The 22,434-nt window shown below is 38.5% G+C and overlaps 1 protein-coding gene across 4 annotated transcripts in view; it reads right to left on the bottom strand.

The window, feature by feature from the left end:
• The window catches only part of Cse1 (chromosome segregation 1), a 31,814-nt gene that overhangs the window by 8,375 nt on the left and 1,005 nt on the right, over positions 1 to 22,434 (bottom strand). For all 4 annotated transcript variants that reach the window (XM_070097600.1, XM_070097596.1, XM_070097604.1 and 1 more), the window contains exons 2-9: positions 20,884 to 20,982; positions 20,504 to 20,655; positions 18,954 to 19,146; positions 18,229 to 18,374; positions 16,159 to 16,386; positions 8,164 to 8,301; positions 7,820 to 7,949; positions 6,895 to 7,058 (exon numbers count right to left, since the gene is read on the bottom strand). In XM_070097600.1, the coding sequence (XP_069953701.1) occupies positions 6,895 to 7,058; positions 7,820 to 7,949; positions 8,164 to 8,301; positions 16,159 to 16,386; positions 18,229 to 18,374; positions 18,954 to 19,146; positions 20,504 to 20,655; positions 20,884 to 20,968 (1,236 nt within the window). In that variant the 5' untranslated portion in view covers positions 20,969 to 20,982. The remainder of the gene's footprint in view (positions 1 to 6,894; positions 7,059 to 7,819; positions 7,950 to 8,163; positions 8,302 to 16,158; positions 16,387 to 18,228; positions 18,375 to 18,953; positions 19,147 to 20,503; positions 20,656 to 20,883; positions 20,983 to 22,434) is intronic.

The following is a 22,434-nucleotide window of genomic DNA, read 5'->3' as shown; positions in this document are numbered from 1 at the left end:
GGTCGAGGGTCCACTGTATAAAGATATATAACATACCCCTCCAAACTGTCAATATCCCAAACCCCTCCTTTAAAGTGCAGGCATTGTACTTCCTATCTCCAGGACTTGAGTCCGACTATATAAAAATAACCGGTTTCCCTGAATCCCTTAACTAAATATTACCCTGCTCACACTCCAACAGCTCGTCAGGTCCCAAGTACCATTCGTCTCCATTTACTCGTCTCTAACGCGCTCGCGCACACTTGCTGGAAATCCAAGCCCCTCTCCCACAAAACCTCCTTTACCCCCTCCCTCCAACCTTTTTGAGGACGACCCCTACCCCGCCTTCCTTCCCCTATAGATTTATATGCTTTCCATGCCATTCTAATTTGATCCATTCTCTCTAAATGACCAAACCACCTCAACAACCCCTCTTCGGCCCTCTGACTAATACTTTTATTAATAACTCCACACCTTCTCCTAATTTCCACACTCCGAATTTTCTGCATAATATTTACACCACACATTGCTCTTAGACAGGACATCTCCACTGCCTCCAACCATCTCCTTGCTGCTGCATTTACCACCTAAGCTTCACACCCATATAACAGTGTTGGTACCACTATACTTTCATACATCCCCTTCTTTGCCTCCATAGATAACGTTCTTTGTCTCCACATATACCTCAACGCACCACTCACCTTTTTTCCTTCATCAATTCTATGATTAACCTCATCCTTCATAAATCCATCCACTTACACGTCAACTCCCAAATATCTGAAAACATTCACTTCTTCCATATTCCTCCTCTCCAATATGATATCCAATTTTTCTTTATCTACATCATTTGATACCCTCATCACCTTACTCTTTTCTATGTTAACTTTTAACTTTCTACCTTTACACACTCTCCCAAACTCATCCACTAACCTTTGCAATATTTCTTTAGAATCTCCCATAAGCACAGTACAGTATCATCAGCAAAAAGTAACTGTGTCAATTCCCATTTTGTATTTGATTCCCCATAATTTAATCCCACCCCTCTCCCGAACACCCTAGCAGTTACTTTTTTCAACCCCATCTATATATATATATATACATTTTTTTTTTTCAACAAGTCGGCCGTCTCCCACTGAGGCAGGGTGACCCAAAAAAAAGAAAGAAAATCCCCAAAAAGAAAAATACTTTCATCATCATTCAACACTTTCACCACACTCACACATTATCACTGCTTTTGCAGAGGTGCCCAGAATACAACAGTTTAGAAGCATATACGTATCAAAAAGAGAGACAACATATCCCTCCAAACTGCCAATATCCCAAACCCCTCCTTTAAAGTGCAGGCATTGTACTTCCCATTTCCAGGACTCAAGTCCGACTATATGAAAATAACCGGTTTCCCTGAATCCCTTCACTAAATATTACCCTGCTCACACTCCAACAGATCGTCAGGTCCCAAGTATCATTCGTCTCCATTCACTCCTATCTAACACTCTCATGCACGCTTGCTGGAAGTCCAAGCCCCTAGCCCACAAAACCTCCTTTACCCCCTCTTTCCAATTCTTTCGAGGACGACCCCTACCCCTCCTTCCTTCCCCTATAGATTTATATGCTTTCCATGTCATTCTACTTTGATCCATTCTCTCTAAATGACCAAACCACCTCAGCAACCCCTCTTCTGCCCTCTGACTAATGCTTTTATAAACTCCACACCTTCTCCTAATTTCCACACTCCGAATTTTCTGCATAATATTTACACCACACATTGCCCTTAGACAGGACATCTCCACTGCCTCCAACAGTTTCCTCGCTGCTGCATTTACCACCCAAGCTTCACATCCATATAAGAGTGTTGGTACTACTATACTTTCATACATTCCCTTCTTTGCCTCCATAGATAAAGTTTTTTGACTCCACATATACCTCAACGCACCACTCACCTTTTTTCCCTCATCAATTCTATGATTAACCTCATCCTTCATAAATCCATCCGCCGACACGTCAACTCCCAAGTATCTGAAAACATTCACTTCTTCCATACTACTCCTCCCCAATTTGATATCCAATTTTTCTTTATCTAAATCATTTGATACCCTCATCACCTTACTCTTTTCTATGTTCACTTTCAACTTTCTACCTTTACACATTCTCAAACTCATCCACTAACCTTTGCAATTTTTCTTTAGAATCTCCCATAAGCACAGTATCATCAGCAAAAAGTAACTGTCAATTCCCATTTTGAATTTGATTCCCCATAATTTAATCCCACCCCTCTCCCGAACACCCTAGCATTTACTTCTTTTACAACCCTATCTATAAATAAATTAAACAACCATGGTGACATTACACATCCCTGTCTAAGACCTACTTTTACCGGGAAATATTCTCCCTCTCTTCTACACACCCTCTGGCTGAGGAAGGGTTGTTGAGGTGGTTCGGGAATGTAGAGAGAATGGAGCGAAACAGAATGACTTCAAGAGTGTATCAGTCTGTAGTGGAAGGAAGGCGGGATACGGGTCGGCCAAGGAAAGGTTGGAGGGAGGGGGTAAAGGAGGTTTTTTGTGCGAGGGGCTTGGACTTCCAGCGGGCATGCGTGAGCGTGCTTGATAGGAGTGAATGGAGACAAATGGTTTTTAATACTTGACGTGCTGTTGGAGTGTGAGCAAAGTAACATTTATGAAGGGATTCAGGGAAACCGGCAGGCCGGACTTGAGTCCTGGAGATGGGAAGTACAGTGCCTGCACTCTGAAGGAGGGGTGTTAATGTTGCAGTTTAAAAACTGTAGTGTAAAGCACCCTTCTGGCAAGACAGTGATGGAGTGAATGATGGTGAAAGTTTTTCTTTTTCGGGCCATCCTGCCTTGGTGGGAATCGGCCAGTGTGTTAATAATAATAAAAAAAAAAAATTAAACAACCATGGTGACATTACACATCCCTGTCTAAGACCTACTTTTACCGGGAAGTCTCTCTCTCTTCTACACACCCTAACCTGAGCCTCACTAGCCTCATAAAAACTCTTTACAGCATTTAGTAACTTACCTCCTATTCCATATACTTGCAACATCTGCCACGTTGCTCCCCTATCCACTATCATATGCCTTTTCTAAATCCATAACTGCAATGAAAACTTCCCTACCTTTATCTAAATACTGTTCACATATATGCTTCAATGTAAACACCTGATCAACACATCCCCTAACCACTCTAAAACCTCCTTGCTCATCTGCAATCCTATATCTGTCTTACCTCTATATATATACTTATACAGTGGACCCCCAGTATTCGATATTAATCCGTTCCTGAGAGATCATCGAATACCAAAAATATCGAAACGCTAATCAATTTTCCCCATAAGAAATAATGGAAATCAAATTAATCCGTGCAAGACACCCAAAAGTACGGAAAAAAAAATTTACCACATGAAATATTAAGTTTAATGCAATAGAATAATTACAATAACAACAATAACAATAGAATAATTGACACTTACCTTTAATGAAGATCTGGTGATTGATGGGATGGGAGAGGAGAGTGTCGAAGTTGTTACTGTTTAGAAGGGGAATCCCCTTCCATTAGGACTTGAGGTAGCAAGTCCTTTTCCGGGGTTACTTCCGTTCTTTTAATGCCACTAGGACCAGCTTGAGAGTCACTGGACTTCTGTCGCACAACATATCTGTCCATAGAGGCCTGTGCCTCTCATTCCTTTATGACTTTCCTAAAGTGGTTCACAACATTGTCATTGTACAGGTTGCCAACACGGTTTGCAGTAGCTGTGTCAGGGCGATTTTCATCAAAAAAGATTTGCACTTTAAGCCACATTGCACACATTTCCTTAATCTTTGAAGTAGGCAACTTCCTCAATTTCTCTATCCCCTCCTCCGAAGCAGTTTCCTCAGGTCTGGCCTCTTGCTGTTGAAGATGATCTAGCAGCTCATCAGTGGTTACTTCGTCATTGTCCTCCTCCACCAACTCTTCCACATTCTCCCTACTAACCTCCAAACCCAAGGACTTCCCCAATGCCACAAGGGATTCCTCAAATGGCATACACTTCTCATGGTTAGCCTCAAACCCTTCAAAATCCCTTTTGTCTATACATTCTGGCCACAGTTTTTTCCAAGCAGAGTTCAAGGTCCTCTTAGTCACTCCCTCCCAAGCCTTACATATAAGGTTTATACAATTGAGGATATTAAAGTGATCCTTCCAAAACTCTTTTAGAGTCAGTTGAGTTTCTGTGGTCACTACAAAGCACTTCTGAAACAGCTTTTGTGTACAGTTTCTTGCACAAGAATGGTGTACAATACCGACAAGATGAAATTGAGACATGTGCAACATCTGGGTATCTTTATTGTAGACGTTTCGCCATCCGGTGACTTTATCAATACAAGTTCCAGGACATAACTTGAAGACAGGAGAACTATGTACGGAAGATGAGGTAATCAGTCCCTCAACCTAGCAGTAGGTGCGAAGAGCACCATAGTCGTGGAGATTCTGAAGCAGAAGCAAGGTGCCTGACGCTTATATAGTAACGTCAGGTGGAAATTTGACGGGTAGCAGACGAGGGCATAGGAATCTTGATTCTGAGGACATGTACATAACCTTCACGACTACGACAACTACTACCACAACTAACCCATCTCTTTGGGTAGGACCTACTTCCACTGGGGAATCCCGCCTACCAGTGACTATGCCCTCGTCTGCTACCCGTCCCATTTCCACCTGACGTTACTATACAAGTGTCAGGCGCCTTGCTTCTGCTTCAGAATCTCCACGACTATGGTGCTCTTCGCACCTACTGCTAGGTTAAGGGACTGATTACCTCATCTTCTGTACATAGTTCTCCTGTCTTCAAGTTATGTCCTGGAATTTGTATTGATAAAGCCACTGAATGGCGAAACGTTTACAATAAAGATACCCAGATGTTGCACACCTGTCTCAATTTCATCACAGTTTCTTGAAGTTGGAAATGACCTGCTGGTCCATGGGCTGCAGTAGAGGAGTGGTATTAGGAGACAAAAACTTGACCTTAATGAAGCTCATGTCCGCAGAAAGTCGCTCTGCCACATCTGAAGGATGACCATGAGCATTGTCTAATACAAAGAGGCACTTATGGTCTAATTTCTTTTCAATTAGGTAATTTTTCACAGTGGGGGCAAATGCATGGCATAACCAGTCATAGAAAAAGTCCCTAGTGACCTATGCCTTACTGTTTGCCCTCCACAGCACACACAAATTAGCCTTGAGGACAATGTTTTTCCTTAACACTCTGGGAGTTTCAGTGTGATACACCAATAAAGGCTTCACTTTGCAATCACCACTAGCATTGGCACACCTCAACAGAGTAAGCCTGTCTTTCATAGGCTTATGTCCTGGGAGTGCCTTTTCCTCCTGAGTAATGTAGGTCCTGCTTGGCATTTTCTTCCAAAACAGGCCTGTTTCATCGCAATTAAACACCTGTTCAGGTTTAAATTCTTCACTGTCTATGTAACCCTTCAATTCCTTCACATATTTTTCAGCTGCTTTTTGGTCCGAACTGGCAGCCTCACCATGCCTAATCACACTATGTATGCCACTACGATTCTTAAATCTTTCAAACCAACCTTTGCTGGCCTTAAATTCACTCACATCACCACTAGTTGCAGGCAATTTCTTTACCAAATCGTCATGCAGCTGCCTAGCCTTTTCACAAATGATCGCTTGAGAGATGCTATCTCCTGCTATCTGTTTTTCTTTTATCCACACCAATAACAGTCTCTCAACATCTTCTAACACTTGCGGTCGCTGTTTCGTAATCACTGTTGCACCTTTTGCAAGAACAGCTTCCTTGATTGCCATTTTCCTGGTCACTATAGTAGAGATCGTTGATTGGGGTTTACTATACAACCTGGCCAGCTCCGACACACGCACTCTACTTTCGTACTTTGTAATTATCTCTTTCTTCATTTCAATAGTCATTAGCACCTTTTTTCTCGAAGGGTTGGCACTAGAAGTTTTCTTGGGGCCTATGGCGACTTATTTTGCAGAAACAAGCACCAAAAACAGTGATAACATGGAATGCACCGAATGTATCCTTAGATGCACGCACACTGCCTGACTTGTAAACACTGGCACACACGGGGCAGTTCAGGCCACACGTGGACACGTCTCGTACGAATTGCATCGAATACCGGGTTTTCGATCGGATACCGAGGTGAAATTTTTGCGTTAAAATGCATCGAATACCGGATTTATCGAATACCGGGGGTCCACTGTATATATAAAATACAATGGCCATCTCTCACCAAGGTAGAGTGACCAGAAAAGAAGAAACATTTTCACCATTATTCATTCTACTACTGTCTTGCCAGAAGCACACACCTACTGCAGCTCAGATGCCCTCCAAACTGCAAATATTCTCACCCGTCTTTCAAGAGTGCAGGCACTGTACTTTACACCTCCAGAATTCAAGTCCGGCTAACTGGTTTCCCTGAATACCTTCAGAAAATGTCTTGCTCACACTAACAGCTTATCAAGCCCCAAAAACCATTTGCCTTCACTTGCTCCTTTCAAGTACACACACACACATACCTGTCAGACGTCAAAAACCCCCACACACAAAATGTTTACCTTGTCCCTCCAACCTTTCCTAGGGTGGCCCCTACCCTGCCTTCCCTCCACTAGATATATACACCCTCCAAGTCATTCTATTTTCCTCCATCCTCTATGTCCAAACCACCTCAATATCCCTCCTCAGCCCTCTAGATATTACTTTTAGTAACCCCCCCTATCTCTTAATTCTCCGCATAACATTCACACCACACATTATCCCGAGATACGACATCTCCACACCCTCCAGTCTCATCACTGCAGCATTTAAAACCCATACTTCATACCCATGTAAATGTTGATACCACTGAGTTATAATTACATAATTACTCACTTGTACATATTGGCCAAAAACCTGAGTCATTCTGGCCTCAAAGTGTCTAGATAGTACTCTAACGAAGTCAACGGCTGCTCTCCGCCGGGTTTCAGAGTCTGCACCTTCCAGTTCCTGTGCCACCCACTGGTCTGGGCTATCTTCAAACAATTCTTCATCACATGCTACAAAGTTAAAACTTAGAGATTAGATGCAATGATAAGGAAGCTTTACATACATTTCAACTCTGACACATCCCTGCTTCAAAGATCAACAGTGTTATTGATTTTGTGATGATTCTCAAGAATAGTTTAGTCTACAAAATAGTTGAACTGTGCTGTGAACATTTTATCAGAAAATGGAAAGGTGAACATTTTATCAGAAAATGGAAAGGTGAACATTTAATCAGAAAATGGAAAGGTGAACATTTTGTCAGAAAATGGAAAGGTGAACATTTTATCAGAAAGTGGAAAGGTGAAGATTTTATCAGAAAATGGAAAGGTGAACATTTTATCAGAAAGTTGAAAGGTGAAAAATCACCACACATCTTTTAATCCATTTCAAGATTACTCTTTCCATTCTTTCTAAGCAGTGGAATGCAGTGAAAATGACTTGTATATTAACAATTAATGCAAAACAAACCAGAGAGGGATGGAAATCTTCAGCTCAAGATCTTCACACAAGATCTATGTAATGATGCAAGAGCTACAATAAGCAAATTGAGAAGTTTTCTCAGGGGAAAGGTAGCATGTTGACATTGGACTCTTCTGCATAAAATGTGGTATGTTACATGTTGCTATAGCATATGCAATTAAAATTTACAAGTCTTTCTTGTTAATTCACTCATAAGGACTAAAGGTCCCTTCTACATTAATGGTCACTCAATATAATGGCTTGCTTTCAAAAAAGGGAAAGGCACGATCATTCATAATAACGTTAAACTTACGTCTCAAATGCATGTTGGGAAGTATTACTTTCTCACAAATTCCTGAGAGTACTTGTTCATTTTCAAAGAGACCCTTGCTGTGATCCCGCTCAGCAACTGCACACAGAAACTGGATAGCATGACTCACCATCTGTAATTTTAGCAGCAAAGTATATAGAGAGGATATATGCACTTCTTTATTATTCCTGGCAATCCAAAACAAGCCAATATTTTTTAGATACTTCATAGGGTATAATGCTAGTGCAGAGGCAGACACACTAAAATACAAATATAAAATAAAGAGCAAAAAGGAGTAACAGGAGCTAAACTGACAAGAATTTTAATTTCTACTCTAAAATACTTACCTGATCATACTTGACTGCCAGGGTGGTTGTTGATAAGAGGTTCCACACAGCTGTTACAAATTTTTCAATGAACGGTTCAAATTCTTCTCTGTACTTGGCTGCATACAAGGTTATGTCTTCACAAACTTGACTTTTTACCTGGAGAGAAACTAAGTATGGAAACCACATAATGAAAATTAAGACTACAATTTACCACTGTATGTTGAAATTAAAATTGCTACCTACTTAGGAAATCAAGCTTGAATTTGTTTCTTTCAGCTCGCTGATTATATGAAAAGATTAGCAATGATAGACACTAATAACAGTGAAGTCCGTTACAGGTACAATTCATCCATAGGTGGGCTTTTTGCATACAGTGCTGTACTAGAAAAAGCTCACCCACAGATGAAGCTTTGTACCAACAAGGAACTAAAATGCAATTGTTGTCTTGTGAACACTCGTCAGCTTTACACCTCCAATTTCCAATGATTAAAGTTTATATTTTGAAGTAATGAAAAGGGTTTGTAAATGAATAACTTGACCCAGAGATGGAGTCTACATGTCTTATTACCTAAAGAGCTCATCTTAGGCAAAGATAAGTTAATAAAAATGTTGTACATGTAGCCTAATCACTACCATTTTTCTAGCTATGAAATAATTTACATGATATGCAGTATAATAAATAAAAGCTATTTTGTGAATTTTACATGAAAAATAAAATTTTGCAACAGTCAGTGAAATGGGTGTTAACTAACAAGGAATGGTGACTTTCAAACATTCCCAAGTCACACAATTAATAAAGATCACTAAGCAATAATTTTCAGAATTAAATTTATTTATAAACTGGTACTGCTAAATAAGACTGCAAGCCCTGAAAAAGGACTGTAGTTGGTGATAATTAACCTGGATTATGTTGCTTAAATGACCTTCAAACATTTTTTTTTTCAAGTTGGCCATCTCCCACCAAGGCAAGGTGACCCAAAAGAAAAAAATCCCCAAAAAAGAAAATCCTTTCATCATTCAACACTTTCACCTCACTTATATATAATCACTGTCTGTGCAGAGGTGTCCAGATACAACAGTTTAGAAGCATATATAAAGATATATAACATATCCTTCCAAACTGCCAATATCCCAAACCCCTCCTTTATAGTGCAGGAATTGTACAGGTCCGCCATCACAAATCCGGCAATCAGTTATTCGGTTCCTTCAGTTATTCGGCACTAATTTTGGCTATCATAATTTCAAATTTCCAGGGTCGCCACACCAACCTGCTGGTACTGTTTGGTGGCGCTACTTGCTGCATAAGTCATTCCAATTTCTTTTTCTCCATTTATTGTATTAACCTGCTTACTTTTAGCCCTAGCCATGGTTCCAATGAATAGAAGAAATGCTTCTCATTATGTAAAGCACCTACACAGTACATTATCCATTAAAGATAAGGTGGTTTTGAAGTCATTGTCGGTTGCCATGAACTCAGTCTCATGAAGCAGGAGAATATGCTTTATTATTACGCTAATATCAACACTACAGCGTATTTGCCTATCACATTTGATTTAATATGACATAATAAACAATATAAATAATATAAAACACGTTAAATACTCCAGAATAAATAATATTTGGCATAACACCGAGCAGTTCGACGGAGGTATGAAGAGGATATGGTATACAAATACCATTCTCCTATCCCTGTCTTGGGGCTTATATTAGAGAAAATGGAGTATAGCACAGGGCTAACTGTGATATACACTCATACTGCACCATAAACTTGAAACAAAAAAGTTATTTTCTCTATATAGATTATCACACATAGCAGCATGTGTGTAGAGAACTTAGGATAACCCCAAAAAAGTCAACGTGGCTTATTTTTAGTACCTGGCTTGGGTTATCCATATATGATTTTTGGTAAATACACCTACCATCCGACTTACGACCGAGTTTGGTTCCGAGAAACCGGTCGTAAGTTGAAATGGACGCAAGTCGAACTTTACTACTGAATATCAACATAACATTTTTATAATGTTTTATTTTGGTATTTCATGTTTTACTTTACTTTTTATGCTGTTAGTACTGTATTTTATGCTGTAAGGTTTAGGATAAACACTGTGTACAACACAAACACGTGTTTATTTCCCAGAAATTTGGCATAAAAAACATGGTCGTAAGTCGAGTCGTCGTAAGTCGGATGGTAGGTGTACTCGATTCCCAGCCAGGGTAGAAACATTAGGCGTGTTTCTTTACACCTGTTGTCTGTTTACCCATCAGTAAATGGGTACCTGGGTGTTAGCCGACTAGTGTGGGTATTATACTGGGACACTGACCTAATTTTCTTGAAATACTCTGCATAACAAGCGGCTTTCTACATAGTAGTGTCACTGATGTCAGCTATGTCTGTGTACCTTGTACATGTACGTGTAGTAAATAAAGATATTATTATTATTAATTATTATATTATTATTTTCTCAGTTGTTTGTTGGGTTATCTTATTCAAACTTGGGCAATGTGTGATGGAAAGATACTTCTTAATGTACACCAAAAATGAAAGAAATCAGACTATAAATAGCGGAGTTCACTTCTCAGCCATTAGCGGCTGCTTAGCGGTATATTTTTGTATGTTTTTTATGGTTATAGTATTTTCATTTTTTTGGTCTCATTTGATAGAATGAAAGATATATTACAGAAAAAAATATGATTTTGATTGTTTTCACGACGAAAAGTACCTTGAAATTGCACTCACAGTAGCGAAAATGTTCTTTTCTTTAGCGAAGCTCAAGAGTAAACACCGTCCAATACCTGTCCGCTTGCCAATCCAAATTCCAATACGTAGTCAAGAATGGGTTGACATTATTTATACAATTATTACAATAATGCAGCAGTCTGCATAACAGTAAATCTATTATTTTTTTGTGAATAAAAATTCCAAATGGTAAGCAAGAGTAATATAAGAGGGGCTTGTAGCCATGACTAATTAACAGAGAAAATGTTATTTTTGTGCCAGGAATGTCTGCATTGTTTATTCTGGACCCTATTTTGAAATTGGCAACTGTTGAAATTTGTGTGAAATCGGACAAATTGCCAATTTCTGACCACTTTATTGGGTAGTTGAAATAAGTGAATGGGCAGTTTCTTGTATTCAGTTGACAGACTAGAAGTAAATAAGTTCATTCAGGTATACAGTTACATAGATTATCATACATAGCAGCGCATGTATAGAGAACCTAGGATAACCCAGAAAAGTCAAAGTGACTTATTTCCAGTACTTGGCTTGGGCTTGCCATATGATTTTTGGTAAATATTTTTTTTTCTCGGTTGTTTGTTGGGCTATCTCATTGAAACTTGGGCAATGTATGATGGAAAGATGCTTCTTAACGTACAACAAAAATAAAAAAGACGGACGATGAATAAGGGAGTTCACTTCTCAGCCATTAGCCGCCTCTTTGCAGTATATTTTCCTATGTTTTTTATGGTTGTATTCTCATTTTTTGGACTCATTTGATAGAATGGAAGATATATTACAGAAATAGACATGATTTTGATTGCTTTCATGACGAAAAGTACCTTGAAACTGAGCTCAAAGTAGCGCAAATGTTCAATTTTTGCCAATGTTCAATGAACTTTGTGTAAGTTGGTTAATTTTATTAAGTGTATTCTAACCTAACCACTCTGTAATCTGGCACACTACAGGTCCCAATGATGCCAGATTTGTGATGGAGGACCTGTACTTCCCATTTCCAGTACTCAAGTCCAGTTATATAAAATAACCGGTTTCCCTGAATCCCTTCACTAAATATTACCCTGCTCACACTCCAACAGCTCGTCAGGTCCCAAAAACCATTCATCTCCATTCACTCCTATCAAACACGTTCACGCACGCTTGCTGGAAGTCCAAGCTCCTCGCCCACAAAACCTCCTTTACCCCTCCCTCCAACCTTTTCGAAGATGACCCCTATCCCGCCTTCCTTCCCCTACAGATTTATAAGATCTCCATGTCATTCTACTCTGATCCATTCTCTCTAATAACCAAACCACCTCAACAACCCCTCTTCAGCCCTGACTAATACTTTTACTCCAAACCTTCTCTTAACCCCTTGACTGTCGCAACCCCCAATCCTGAGGTGTCTCCTGGTGTCGCAAAATTTAAAAAAAAAAAAATTATTTTTTTCTTATGAAATGATAGAATCTTTTCCCGATTGTAATGACACCAAAAAAAGCGAAATTTGATGGAAAACTGACGGAATTATGCTCTCGCGACGTTAGCGACGTCGGCGCTGTTTACAAATCGGCGATTTCACCCAATTTGAGCCCTATTTTCGGCTAATTCTGTTGTTCCAGTCGCCCAAACTCATAGCTATTTCTTTAAAACTTCATTTTTTCTATCGATTGAGTACAAGAAACTGCCCATTTACCGATTTCAACTACCTAATAATGTGGTCAGAAATTTGCAATTTGGCCAATTTCACGAAAACTAAAAAATATGACAATTTCAAAATAAAGTCCAGAATGAACAATGCAGACATTCCTGGCTCTAAAATAACATTTTCTTTGTTCATCAGTCATGTCTCCAGCCCCCTCTGATATTACTCTTGCTTTCTATTTTGAATTTTTATTCAAACAAAAAATAGAAGACTACGTATTATGAAGACTACTGCAATACTGTAATAATTGTATAAATAACATCAACCCATTCATGACTGCATATTAGAATGGCTAGTTGGACATTTATTGGACAATGGCATCATTTGTTTACTTTTGAACATTGGCAAAAATCAAACATTTCCCCTACTTTGAGCTCCATTTCAAGGTTCTTTTCAGAGTAAAACCACTCAAAATCACCTCTATTTCTACAATATGTTTTCCATTCTATCAAATGAGACCAAGAAAACGAGAATACAACCAAAAATACTATACGAAAATAGACCCCAAATTCGGCATTTTAATTAAAAAAAAACGGTTGTTTTTTTTTTCTCATTATGCACTGCGTGCTCCAGGATTTTTTTTATACGATGCACACTGACCACACAGACCAATTCTCTCACATGTGGGCCTACCAGCTTTCTCCTGCTTGATTTGAAGCCGCTAGAATTTATGAGTATATATACGTCAAACACGGTACCTCGTAAGACGTATATATACGGCCGCGACAGTCAAAGGGTTAATTTCCACACTACAAATTCTCTGCATAATATTTACACCTCCACTGCCTCCAACCGCCTCCTCGCTGCAGCATTTACAACCCAAGCTTCATACCCGTTTAAGTGTTGGTACCACTATACTGTACTTTCATACATTCCCTTCTTTGCCTCCATAGATAACATTTTTTGTCTCCACATATACCTCAATGCACCACTCGCCTTTTTTCTTTCATCAATTCTACAATTAACCTTATCCTTCATAAGCCCATCTGCTGACACATCAACTCCCAAATATCTGAAAACATTCACTTCTTCCATACTCCCTCTCTCCAATGTGATATCCAATTTTTCTTTATCTAAATCATTTGATACCCTCATCACCTTACTCTTATCTATGTTCACTTTCAACTTTATCCACCCTCCCAAATTCATCCACTAACCTTTGCAACTTTTCTTTAGAATCTCCCATAAGCACAGTATGATCAGCAAAAAGTAACTGTCAACTTCCATGTTGTATTTGATGTTCCATAATTTAATCCTACCCCTCTCCCCGAAACCTTAACATTTACTTCTTTTACAACCCCATCTACAAATATATTAAACAACCATCGTGACATTACACATCCCTGTCTAAGACCTACATTTACCACTAAGTAATCTCCCTCTGCTCTACACACCCTAACCTGAGTCACACTATCCTCATAAAAACTCTTTACACCATTTAATAACTTACTACTTATTCCATATACTTGCAACATCTTCCACATTGCTCCTCTACCCACTATCATATGCCTTTTCTAAATCCATAAATGCAATGAAAACTTCCCTACCTTTATCTAAAACTGTTCACATATATGCTTCAATGTAAACACTTAACACATCCTCTACCCACACTAAAGCCTCCTCGCTCATCCGCAATCCTACGTTCTGTCTTGCCTCTAATTCTTTCAATAATAACACTACCATACACTTTTCCTGGTATACTCAATAAACTTATTCCCCTATAATTTTTACAATCTCTTTTGTCCCCCTTCCCTTTATATAAAGGGACTATACATGCTCTCTGCCAATCCCTAGGTACCCCACCCTCTTTCATACATTTATTAAACAAAAACACCAACTACTCCAACACTATATCCCCCCCCCTGCTTTTAACATTTCTGTCATAATCCCGTCAGTTCCAGCTGCTTTACCCCCTTTCATTCTACGTAATGCGTCACGCACCTCCCCCACACTTCGTGCTCTTCTTCACTCCTAAAAGATGTTATACCTCCCTGGCCAGTGCATGAAATTACCGTCTCCCTTTCTTTGTTGACATTTAAAAGTTCCTCAAAATATTCTCGTCATCTACCCAATACCTCCATCTCCCCATCTACTAACTCTCCTACTCTGTTTTTAACTGACAAATCCATTCTTTCCCTAGGCTTTCTTAACTTGTTTATCTCACTCCAAATTTTTTTCTTATTTTCATCAAAATTTCTTGACAGTGCCTCTCCCACTATCATCTGCTCTCCTTTTGCACTCTCTCACGACTCTTTTTGCCTTTCTTTTACTCTCCATATAGTCTGCTCTTCTTATAACACTTCTGCTTTGTAAAAGCTCACCCTTTACTTTTATCACACCCTTTACTTCATCATGCCACCAATCACTCCTCTTTCCTCCTGCACCCACCCTCCTATAGCCACAAACTTCTGCCCCACATTCTAATACTGCATTTCTGAAACTATTCCATCCCTCTTCAACCTCCCCACTACTCATACTTGCACTAGACCGCCTTTCTGCCAATAGTTACTCATATCTCACCCTAACTTCTTCTTCCCTTAGTTTATACACTTTCACCTCTCTTTTACTTGCTGTTGCCATTTTCCTTTTGTCCCATCTACCTCTTACTCTAACTGTAGCTACACCTAAATGATCCGATGTATTAGTTGCCCTTCTATAAACATGTACATCCTAAAGCCTACTCATCAACCTTTTATCCATCAATACATAACTTAAAATTTCATTACAACTATATCATACCTTGTATACTTACTTATCCTCTTTTTCATAAAATATGTATTACTTATTACCAAATCTCTTTCTACACATAGCTCAATTCAAGGCTCCCCATTTTCATTTACCCCTGGTACCCCAAATTTACCTACTACTCCCTCCACAACATTTTTACCCACTTTAGCATTGAAATCCCCAACCACAAGTACTCTCACACTTGGTTCAAAACTCCCCATACACTCGCTCAACATTTCCCAAAATCTCTCTCCTCTACACTTCTCTCTTTTCCATGTGCATAAATGCTTACTATAACCCACTTTTCACATCCAACCCTTATTTTACTCCACATAATCTTTTCTTTTTAGTAGGCTATATGAGAAAAGGGGTTACTAGCCTAATGTTCCCGGCATTTTAGTCGACTCTTATAACACGCATATCTTACAGAGGACAGACTCTTATTCCACTTCCCCATGGATATAAAAGGAAAAGCAATAAGAACAAGAACTATTAAGATAAAATCAAAGAAAACTCAGATGAGTGTATACATTAATGTGTACATGTATGTGTAGTGTGACCTAAGTGTAAGTAGAAGTAGCAAGACATACCTGAAATCTTGCACGTTTAGGAGACAAAAAAAAAAAAAAAGACACCAGCAAACCTACCATCATGCAAGACAATTACAGGCTTTCATTTTACACTCACTTGGCATGACGATAGTACCTCCCTGGGTGGTTGCTGTCTGAACATAAATAATGCAACAAAGGCATTGTCTGATACAGTTTAGCAATATGGTTGAAAGTTGAGAGATGGAAACAAGAAATAGTTTCCTTTTTTCTCCCCTACACTCAGACAGTATCTATTACGTTTATAAAAAAATTATTCTGACCTGCTCCAGAACACCAATTTCATCATCTTGTGATTCTAGTAGTGGGCTTGTGAAATTAAGTAGATTGAGAAACTGTTCCATCCAGACAGCCATGTTGTCCTCAAAGAACTCTGGAAGATCTTGGGAATTGAGGGCCAGAAAAAGTTTTCCAACAGATACTAGAGATGAGAAGATCACTTTGAGGGCTACTGCATTGTTCAAGTTGTCACCAGCAAATTTCATCAATTCCTGTACAGGAATAAAAACTCCATTATATATTCCTAAATTAAGCAGCTCTGATGAATAATTAAATTCAAAAAGTATCTGATGCAAAGACAGGAAAACAATAGACTATTCCATTAATTTGGTTATGCATAATTTTTTACATGTCCTTTTTACTTATTTATATGCAGTTCCACTTGTATAATATATACACATTGAAGGGAAAAGTTAAATTTAATAGTTCAAATGCAAATGCAATTTACATGGTTTTTATTTCATGTTTGTTGCAACCTACCTAAAACCAAAAAAAATACAATGTAATAATGAAGACTGATGGAGGTAGCAGTAGAGCATCTAGTCTGATAAAATGAATGGTTAAAAAAAAATCCATGTCATTTTATGAGCATTATTTGAAATAGGAAGAAAGGAGAGAGAATAACTAAATAGGATTTTCTTATGCAAATCCAACAATGAATTCAATTGACAAAATACCCAAGGAATTAAAATCTTTCAATAGCAATGTAGGAAGGCAAAACTCGGGAAAAGAGCATGGAAAAATGCAGTGCAAACCTGGTGCTGAAGAGTATACTAAAAGAATAAAAATTAACATCTTAAAGAAAAAGAAACGAAATATAATATAAAATGACAAGTGAAGTCCCTGACAAAAATTTGTGAAGTAAAAGGACACAAGTGCAACTAATGTGACATTTTGTGGCAACGTTTCACTCTCCAAAATACAGTACTTATATACATTCACTTAAACAGAGAATCACCAAACCCACACTGGCTTATAGGACTTGGTGGGAACCTTCATTAACATTTTTTTTTTTTCCCAACAAGTCGGCTGTCTCCCACCGATGCAGGGTGATCCTAAAAAGAAAGAAAATCCCCAAAAAGAAAATACTTTCATCATCATTCAACACTTTCACCTCACTAATACACAATCACTGTCTTTGCAGAGGCACTCAAATAAGACAGTTTAGAAGTCCCTCCAAACTGTCAATATCCCAAACCCCTCCTTTAAAGTGCAGGCTTTGTACTTCCCATTTCCAGGACTCAAGTCCGGCTAACCGGTTTCCCTAAATCCCTTCACTAAATATTACCCTCCTCGCACTCCAACAGCTTGTCAGGTAAACTAACATTTTTGCTTCAATCAAAAACAAAAGTAGAGAAAATTAAATAAACATATTAATACACCATCAATTAAAACAGAATTGCTAGCAAAAATATGCACAGGGCACTTAGTTGAAAAGTTAAGTAAAGAATAAAAAGGCACAATATCATGCGACTAGTTAATGATCCAAGTCAGATTGAAATGTTGTGTTTTTTTATGTGCAGGTCATGTATCAAAAGTAAAGTATTATATTTTTTATTTTTTATCATCACACTGGCCGATTCCCACCAAGGCAGGGTGGCCCGAAAAAGAAAAACTTTCACCATCATTCATTCCATCACTGTCTTGCCAGAAGGGTGCTTTACACTAGTTTTTAAACTGCAACATTAACACCCCTCCTTCAGAGTGCAGGCACTGTACTTCCCATCTCCAGGACTCAAGTCCGGCCTGCCGGTTTCCCTGAACCCCTTCATAAATGTTACTTTGCTCACACTCCAACAGCACGTCAAGTATTAAAAACCATTTGTCTCCATTCACTCCTATCAAACACGCTCACGCATGCCTGCTGGAAGTCCAAGCCCCTCGCACACAAAACCTCCTTTACCCCCTCCCTCCAACCTTTCTTAGGCCGACCCCTACCCTGCCTTCCTTCCACTACAGACAAACTCTTGAAGTCATTCTGTTTCGCTCCATTCTCTCTACATGTCCGAACAATAAATCTGAATAGATTTTAGTTACATTACACATGAACTTACCACAAGAAGATTTGTTAATGGCTGAGCAAAGTTCTCCAAGACAAATTTTATTTCTCGCCATAAATCGTCTGACTTGTTCTCGTATTCATATCTTCTCATTACAGAGTATGATGTTTGAAGGACTCCATTTATGATGTTAAAGTCACCTGTTAGAAAAATTTACCTTCATTAGTTACACCGACAAATTTTATTTCGGTCAATTGCAGAATGGATGGAACTGCAACCCATGGCAGGTGAGTTCTATAACTCGCATGCCAGTCTTAATTTCAGTAAAGCTCTTACAATGTACAGTAGCACACAAAGTAAAAGCAAATATTGGTCTCATTCATGAATACCCAATTCTGCCTTTATCGTTGTTCTTAAACTTTATGGGTATGTTACTAGTGAAAATCATTGAACATAGTTTTATATTTCAGCATGCATCTCCAAGACCAAAGAAATATTCAAGCTGCATTTTAACAATTACTGCCACAAAAGAATGTATGTAAGTTTTGTAAGTTTACCATTAAAGCAAAAATTATAACTCTTAGGAAATTTGGTATCTCAATGCAACATTTCTTTCCAATTAAATATTTTGGAAAATATATAACCTATGCAATTTATCCTTTGACTGTCATTCCACAATGTGCTGTATATAAAATCAACAAATAAATCACTAAGCCCTATACCCAGCTTAACAAAAATGACAAAGTAAGCACATTACCAAGACATTTCCAGCATCTTACCCGATTTGAACTTTTCTGCCATATAAGGGATTAGATCTAGCCATTGATGGGGAAAATCAGACTTTCCAATAATGGAAATGGCTTCAGAAAGCTGCCGCTGGACACCTTCAGAAGACCTCAACATGAGATCGACGATTTCTCGCTTTATAACCGTACGATCATTGGCACTAATTTTGTTGGTTTCATCTTCATCCTGAAAAATTTATCTTCATTATTACTTGTACAAACAATCTGAGCTAAGCATATACACCATCCTTATTCTTTTTACCTGTGATTGGTTTCGAGGGCTCGTTTATCCCTACAGCCCAGTCTAAGGCCAGACTTCCCTGTTCATCATTCCCTAGTCAACCAGGCTGTGCTAGTGGCCTGCAGGCTTAAATAGCTGTTGCTACCTTCCAAGTACATGGAAAACACAAAATTATGGAATTTCCCAAGGAAAATACCGACTTATTTTAACCCAAGAAAAAAATATAGACATGTACAATAAAGAACAGAAGAGTAAAAGTGAATGCATACCAATAAGTAACTCAACCATGTTTTCAGTACCAGAATAGTGGACATCAGTTAGCAATCAATGCTAACTGATGTGCAGGAAAGGTGACTATGAAGGAATGAATCCTTTTGTATCTCAAGTAAGGTGATGAATTCAGGGAATAGTCTAATCAGGAAATGGTAATTTTCAACCAGAAATGCAAAAGAAAAAAAAATTGGCATCAATTCATGGGGAAAAAAACGGTGAAGTCCATGGCTCAACGTACAACATAAAGAGGCAAATTCCAGTACAAAAACATGAAAAAGGTATGATTAAACCAACAACAGAAGACAGAAAAGAGAAGCTAGCAGAAGAGCTAGGAATGATTGTTTTTCTGGGGAAAAGAGACTGAGAAAATTTGAAATGATTATAGCAGTAAAGGCAAAAGCAAAACTAAGGATTAAAGGATACTGAAAAAAGAGAATACACTCCAGAAATGGAGCTATTCATTGAGCTCAATAGAAAATTCAACAACTCATTTACAAATGAGCAAGGGCCAGTACTAGACAAAATGGAGGAACAACAAAATAGAACAAATATTTCAAATGATTAAGGAAGTGAAAGGGCACCTGATACAGCTTGATAAATCAAAGGCATCAGGACCAGACAGAATATTGCCACAATTAGGAGAAAAAAAATACTGCTTAAGATTAACATGAACCTCATTCACTAAGGCCTGCAAGTAGCTGGTTTCCTAAACATGGATAATTGCACATTAATACTATCAATAACCAAACCTATGAGAATTACCAAGATGACTCCATCATCTTTTAACCATGTCATGACAACGCACAAACTCCTCTAAAAGCAAGCATTATCACCGACAATACAACTGATCATTACTCTGGCTCTTGCTACCAGCAACCTACTTAACCATTACAATCTGAGATCTGGCACTTCTTAGAGTAAATGGTAGTCTCCTCTTGAAAACTTCTACATCTAGTTGGGTGACTACTGTATAGGTAATTTTATTTGCTGGAAGGCGGCTGTAGTCAGACAGAAAATAAAAGGTACTTACCACAACCCAATTTCTTTTCACCAAATTCTTGAGGTTGATAGCTGCAGCAACTTTAATATTTTTTGGAACTTGAGTTTCATCACGTGTTAGCAATGTCAGCAATAGCACAGGATAATTCTCATGGCCCTCAACTTGGTTTAAGAACTGCTCCGCTGAAGAAAAAAAACTCTTATTATAAACATAATAATTAACTAGTTTCATCTAGGCATTAAATTCTGAAAAGAACATGCCAAGGAACATGTTTAAAACTTGAATTCATGAAAATTATGTTGGATCTTATGACAACTGATTGGAAAGTGTCAAAATTAATTTGTGTGCAATAAATTACCAACCACATAAGTGCTAACAAATGCCCTCAGCACAATAAAATATCGATTTACCTGAACGACGTTGCGAAACATCAAGAGAGAATGTGTGAGTCAAGACCTCCACAAGCCTGCCTAAGTTTTCTTCTGTCACCTCCATATTTGATAGTGGCCCTGTTGGTATAAAAAAACTAATTACATAAAATGGGGAAATAATTTTCTTCCAATGCATAACACTTAAATAAATAGCAATAAAGACAATGTGGAGAACAAACCTTTATTGGGACTACATTTTTCTCAAGGTTGAGCTTTATCAAGTCATGCAGACGATACTTTTAACACACTTTACATACAGTATGTACTCAGAGATTGGGGTAAGAATAAACATTTGTATGTCAGGTGCTGATAAAGCAGGTAGTGGAGCACTGCCACTAGCCTACTGCTCTATTACTTTGCTTAAATTTGAACTGTTGGATTATGGGTCAGGTGTTTTTTTTCCATACAAAATAATGCACGCCTGGGTTTTACCAGGCTGACACCTACTAAAACTCAGGCATTATTTATATATTTTATATTTCATTAAGATTATTATTATAATCACGGGGGAATGCTAAACCCATAAGATTATACAGCACATGTGAGGGGGGATGGATGGAAGGTATTCAGGCTCAATTCAGGGAACTGGAGCACAGATCCAATTTCCTAGATCAAGAGCCCCTCACCAGCATCAACGAACCTCCCTTGAGGGGATTTCATTAAGAATGAACTCAATATGGTCCTCAAATCAGTTAATGATCAGCTGGGGTGTGGTGCACACGGACTGAATGCACAAGGACCAACGTCCTAGTCGATCAGGCCAGTAACCAGGTCTAGGACCAGGCAGTGGTGATTATGACCTCCAAAAGCAGCACAAGGTAATGTACAGTGGAACCTCAGTATACGACCAGCTTCCTACTTGAACAAAGCTCAACACTCGACCAAACAAATATGACCTGCCAAAACTTCTGTAAACTATTCGTGTTTCTTTGCATTTTTTTGTATTATTTGTATAAATAAGTCAACATGGGGCCTACAACAATTATTGATAACAGCCAACCAAACAGAAAATTGGTTTACCTGGAGTTTACCTGGAGAGAGTTCCAGGTAAACTCCAGGTAAACCAATTTTCTGTTTGGTTGGCTGTTATCAATAATCGTTGTAGGCCCCATGTTGACTTATTTATACAAATACAAAAAAAATGGGAAGAACTTGTTCAATACTCAAATGGAACGGCACTCGAAGCCTTCCGGAATGAATTAAGGTTGTATACCAAGGTTCCTCTATTATTTTGATGCTGTATAGCCCTTGTGGCTTAGCACTTTTTTGATTATAATAATAATATGGATTATATAGCACCTGTGGGGGGTGGGTATGGAAGGCATTCAGGCTTATTTCAGGGAAGTGAAGCACAGATCCAATTCCCTAGATCAAGAGCCCCTCACCAGCATCAAGGAACCTTCCCTGAGGGGACTACACCCACAAGGGTCATACAGTGAAGGTAAATGTAGAAAGTATCTACATCATAGAATAAACAAATATTTCTTGGGCATTATTATTTTGGGACATATTAGTTTTTTTTTTTTTTTT

This window comes from Cherax quadricarinatus, chromosome 4, assembly GCF_038502225.1.
Source record: "Cherax quadricarinatus isolate ZL_2023a chromosome 4, ASM3850222v1, whole genome shotgun sequence".
Taxonomy (NCBI): domain Eukaryota; kingdom Metazoa; phylum Arthropoda; class Malacostraca; order Decapoda; family Parastacidae; genus Cherax; species Cherax quadricarinatus.
Note: the sequence above shows the minus strand (reverse complement) of the source record. Positions and strands in the feature narration are given on the sequence as shown.